At 36.4% G+C, this 5,910-nt stretch overlaps 1 protein-coding gene across 1 annotated transcript; it reads right to left on the reverse strand.

Moving 5' to 3' along the window:
• Window positions 1–4,741: 4,741 nt before the first annotated feature.
• LOC145050561 (uncharacterized) lies at window positions 4,742–5,104 on the reverse strand. The gene has a single exon (XM_078998787.1). It carries the CDS (start codon window positions 5,102–5,104, stop codon window positions 4,742–4,744), a length of 363 nt encoding a protein of 120 aa, XP_078854913.1.
• Between the last annotated feature and the right edge of the window lie 806 nt (window positions 5,105–5,910).

Genomic DNA, 5,910 nt, shown 5'->3' on the forward strand with positions numbered 1-5,910 from the left:
TCGTTCGGACCTGGAATTTCAGGTTGTGGATATGGTTCTCCTGAAGGTGTCACCTTGGAAAGGTGTCATCCGGTTCAGGAAGCAGGGCAAGTTGGGCCCCAGGTACATTGGTCCTTTCAGAGTTGTAGACCGGGTGGGCAAGGTGGCATATAGGCTGGATCTTCCAGTCAAGCTTAGCCAGATTCACAGTACTTTCCACATCTCCCAGCTGCGGAAGTGCCTAGTAGACGACTCTGCGGTGGTGCCTCTCGAGGATATTCAGGTGGATGATAGCCTAAACTACATCGAGCGACCGATAGCCATTCTAGATAGGAAGACGAAGGCGCTGAGGAAAAAGGAGGTAGAGCTAGTGAAGGTGTAGTGGCAGCACCGCAAGGGTTTGGAATGGACGTGGGAGCCGAAGAATGAGATGAGGGAGCACTACCCTGAGTTATTTTTAGCAGCATCAGCAGACTTCGAGGACGACGTCTAATTCAAGTGGGGGGAGATTTGTAACATTCGGGATTTGCAAGTATTAATTTTACTTATTTTATTGAATAATGGGTTGTTGTTGGTTTGGGCTAGGATAGTTGGGCCTTAAGCCCTGGGCTGAGAAAAGCATTACTTGGGGCGTACCATGCCAAGTACATACAACATACTCAAGATGATGGGGCGGGAAGGCCATGTACGTATGCCCAACGTACCAAAGGGTACGTGCAGCGCACGCACGCATAGTTGAAAACCGTAATTTTTAGGGTTTGATCCATATTTAAAGGACCTTATGCCTTTAGTCCATCCTCCCTCTCACCCTCCTACAGCCACCACGAAAACCCTAACTCACATTTGTGTATTCTTGTGATTTGGAATCCACGTTTTGGTGTTTTGAAAAGAAAGGAGTTTGAAGAAGGAGCAAAAATTCAAAGGGAGCTTGTAGATCCAGGAGATTAGCACCATTTCTGACTCATTTGAGGTATCAAGCTTCAAACTTGATCATTACATGTTTAGATTTGACTTTGGGGTGTTTTGGGTCACTTTTGGAGCACCATTGTTGAGCCTGCTTTAGTCTTGATAGTTTCAGAACATAAGAGTTGTCCTTTTGGGCTCTTAGAAGCACTTAAATTAATAAAAATCGGACCTTGATGGTTAAGCCATAACCATGCAAGTGTTTGATGGTCATAAAGCTTGTTAAAAGGACCAAAATCATGTTTGGACCCCAACCATGCATGCAAGCACATAAAGTTTGTGACTTTATGGATTAGGAGGTCTTAAAGGACCCAGATCTACATTTTGGACGTGAAGACTTAATGGATTAAGTCACAAATGAAGTCCCAAGAAAGTTGGAAAGTACGCTAAGCGTACACCCTGGTATGCTGTGCGTACTGGGTCAACTCCCCGTTTTGGTCAAGGCTAACGTACGTTGGGCGTACATGCCAGGTACATCGCGCGTATGCATGCAGAAGGGCTAGATTGGGCTTTTTGGGCCTTGGGGGACTGGGCTTGGACTATTAGACCATGTGGCCCACTGTGGAGTATAGATCTTGGCCTGGGAATTTGGAATTAGAAGTATTGTGCCTTTGGGCCATATTAGGCCACTCAAGATTATTCATTTTGGGCTAAGGACTTATTAGACTTATGAAAAGGCCCATTTGAAGAGTTGGGCCCAATTTAGAAAATTAGGCCATTAATGGGCCCTTAGGGATACTTTGATGGGCTATGGGTGCATTGCATTTAATAAGTTAGCATTGGGCCTTATGAATGGTTAAATTTAGACCAAGGGGTAAAATGGTCATTTTACCGTAAGTAGTGTTGTAAATTATGAATGAGTGTCATTATGATTATGATACCCGGGAGTCATCGGAGCAGCTGTTAGAGATCCCTTCCTGTGAGATTCGACACTCAGCTTTACGAGGTGAGTTACCTTCCAATAAAAGTGGGTCTAAGGCACCAAGGTCGACCCACTAGTAAGAATTATAGTAGAGATGATTGTCTTTGTGATAATTATCTTGTATGTTGATATGTTATGATTATGTGCTAGTATGCGATGATGTTATGTGATATGTGATAGGAGGGGTTGGATAGACCCCAGTACCGGTCGAAAGGACCAAAGGGGTGGTTAGTACCCACTTACGATAGATAGATTATGATATATGTGCTATGATATTATGTGGTAGTGGTATGGGTGAAATAGTCCTTGGATATCGGTCGACATGACCGAAGGGGTAGGCCAACACCCTGATACGCTAGGCAAGGTTACCGGTCGACAGGACCGAAGGGGTAGGCCAGTACCATGATATGCTAGGGAAGTTACCGGTTGAAAGAGAACGAAGGGGTAGCCAGTACCCAAATGTGTTAGACAGTATGTATTATGTATGGTATGTGGTATGATGGGGGAACTCACTAAGCTTTGTGCTTACGGTTTTCAGTTTTGGTTACAGGTACCTCTTGGTCGAAGGGGAAGGAGCTGGAATGGTAGCAACGCATCGCACACACATGATTTCCACATTTTGATATCCATGGGATTGTACTCTGATATTATTATTATTACTATTGATGATGATATGACTTTTGAGACATGTGATTATGTTTTATGGATTTATATGATATTGATGATGTTTTTCAGTAAACGTTTTTATAAGTAACATAATTAAAAACAAAAATTTTTGGTCTTAAAAATTGGGATGTTACATATCCAAAAGATGATCCTTAGGATAGTTCCCTCAAATTAGATGCTTTAGGGACAGAAAGTGAGGATAACGAGAATGGGTAACCGGCTAGAATGACTTAATGAAAATATATAATTAAAAGAACTTAATTATTGTGGGTTGAAAACCATATGTGCTCACTAGGCTCCCAATCCTGACCCATTCAGTTTCTTATATTACAGGTAGTGGCACGAGAGTAGAGGCGTGATGATTAGATGAGAGATTTATGGATTATAGGCCAGTAGAATAATAGATGTTTGTAATGCCTTATTTATTTATGTTTATACTTATGTACTGTATTGGCGATGACATCCCAAGGTTTTTAATATAAATAAAATATATTTCTTTGTAAATGCTTTGAGAATACCATTATCATGTTTATGGGAACAAATGTCGCGATATTATTCTTCAAGAAGGATACTCTGATTTTAAATAAGCATAAACAAATCAGTCTTTCTGGTCGTGAAATTGGGAATGTCACAAGAAACGAGGAGGATCAGTGGGAAATGATCATAGAATTCTTAGGGTAGTGTCGTGAGGGTTGCGTTTGACCATTTGTGCATAAAGATGGAATTTACGAGGATTCGGCCAATTTTACTAAGCTTTTCCCCTCCATCTGTCATATATGTGTATTTACGACCACCCATGGAATACTCCGGTAGATTTGCTCGTGAAATGAATTCATTGAATTTCCTAGCACCATGGCTATAGAATGAAGAGTTGAGTCTTTCTCCTGAGGTCACAAGTTGAAGATTTTTGAGTTATAATGGTTAATTAGTTGAAAGTTGAAGAGTTTTAGAACTAAAAATTAAAAGTGGTTAATTAGTAGGAGGTGGAAGAGTTGGAAGTTTGAAATGCATATGGTTCAAAAAAGAAGACATATATTGAACTATGTTGATTTAGATGTCCTAATTTATAAGTTTACTAGGTGTAATCCCACACATTGCACACAAATACAATTATACAGTTAAATAGTCGTGGGTAAATGTTTAAGTAAACAATTAAGCCAATAATTTGGATACGAAGAGTATAAATATAGTAAAAATAAAAAATAACCATTAAAACAAAGTTGTTTAATTTATAAAGTAGTACATCCTAAAGTATAATATAAACAAAAATTACAATCAAATCCGAGGAGTTTCATTAGTTAAAATTGATTGACATATATTTTCTTTTGGAGAGTAGACGTAGAAAAAAAATATTTATAATGACATAGACTATCATATTTCAATAAAAAAAAAACTAAATGCACTGTATGCATCACAATATAAATAAAAATTATACGGTCTCGACTTCAACAATATGTTCTTTTTTATACCAACATTTGTGTATTGAAAATTATAATAGTAAATGAATTAAATTATTCATATTATAACAACATAGAGATAAATTAAATAAATAGGATAATAAAATAAATTAACAATCGAAATAGGCGATGATGTAGCATTCTTGTTGAAGTATAGCTTATGGATGCACTTTACTTAATTACGAAATAAAAATATCGCGGAACATTAAAAAACATTAATAGCTATATTAAAAAATATTACATGACCAAACTAAGAACCAAACACGTTAAAGTTATTTTGAATAAACAATCTCATTTCCAAATAATATCATGTCTCCTCGACATATTTCATCATTAAAATATTTCTTTTAGATATATAAACAACTACAATATTCTTCTTCATTGTCAAGCACTCTATATACTAGAAACGGAAAAGTGGAGAGAAGAAAATATGAGTAACCAAAAATGGAAGATAATGTTCTTATATAGGCAAAAGTGGAGAAAAGAAAATATGAGTAACCAAGAATGGAAGATAATGTTTTTATATAGACAAAAAAAATTGCAATTAATCATTCGATCAATTTGAAGAAATTGAAAAATTGCAATTAATCATTCAATCAATTTGACGGATGGTAGTGGCAATGTGGTCAAACTTTGAAGATACCATCGAGAGCATAAGTAACAAGGGTTCTTTCGGGAACTTTTGATCCGATGTTAGCTAAGAGATCATAAATAGATTTGGTGTGTATGTAGTACTCCATAAAAGTGGAGTCTCCTATAGCAATGTTCCTCGGTTGATTTCGAGTTCAATGGCATTTGCTTCCTTGTTGTCACAAAAGAGATCTTCAATAGTCTTCCATAGTTGAGTCGTTGCATTGGGTAGTAAAATAGATTGAATAAGAGGTTGTGTGAGAGTACCGTAAAACCATTGTTTGACAAAAGAATCAACAGTACACCAATCTTGATCAACGGGTTTATGATCGGTGCCATCAAGATAGTCGAAAACCTTGTAGGCAACACAATGATTTTTGAAGAACTCGCGGCATGCATCGTAGTTTAACTTGTCGAGATCAAGAATGAGAGGAACATATGATTTGATGTTGGTGATGCCATACAATTTATCAAGTGGAATAGTCATGGTAGAGAAGAATTAAGGAAGAAGAAAGAATGAGAGGGAAGAGATGTCGACACAGATAGGGAAACAACTAGGGTTCTTTTTGGCCTAAAACCATGCTAACAAATGATTTTCCCATAAAACACCAAGATACATTTCACCAATATATAATAATACAAAATATAGAAAGAACTATATGGAAAGAGCTATAATTGTGGACTAAATATACAAAAGACACACAATAAATAAATACAATGATAAAATACAATACACAAAGATATATTCGACTAACATCTACGAACAAAACAAAATATACAATTGGATTTCAATTCTATTTTCTACAAACCTAACAGGCTTCGAATTCTAATTCCAATTTATGACATATTCGAATTCTTTGACTGATTCCAACTATTTTAAAAACATTATGTGAACTACACGTCACTTAATAGTACTTTCATTTTTTTTAGGTTTGCTACCACAATATTTAACTAATTTGGAGAGAATATAATCAAGTAACTAAATACGAGATCCATGAGCGATAAAGCTGGTTTAAGTCTAGGGCTTAACGAGGACTAATTCGTATCCACTTGAGTAATTAATCAATTATTGGGATGTTGTGAACAACTATATTGAGTTAGAAGTAGGGAAAGGATCACGCATCAAATGAGATTGTTTTGATTTGATCCATAGATTAAATCAGTGAAAATTTATATAAAATTTAATTTAAGAATGCTTTAGTTTAAAAGTTAATTAAAAAATATCAAAAACGAATCAAGTCATATTGTCACATGTCAAACACATTTGACTTTGTCAATTTGTTGCCCAATGAC

This window comes from Lactuca serriola, chromosome 5 (assembly GCF_051521515.1).
Source record: "Lactuca serriola cultivar US96UC23 chromosome 5, Lser_US96UC23_V15, whole genome shotgun sequence".
Classification (NCBI taxonomy): domain Eukaryota; kingdom Viridiplantae; phylum Streptophyta; class Magnoliopsida; order Asterales; family Asteraceae; genus Lactuca; species Lactuca serriola.

What these genes read in the sequence shown, in the direction of transcription:
- LOC145050561 (XM_078998787.1), bottom strand. Translation starts at nt 5,104, where the DNA reads ATGACTATTCCACTTGATAAATTGTATGGCATCACCAACATCAAATCA.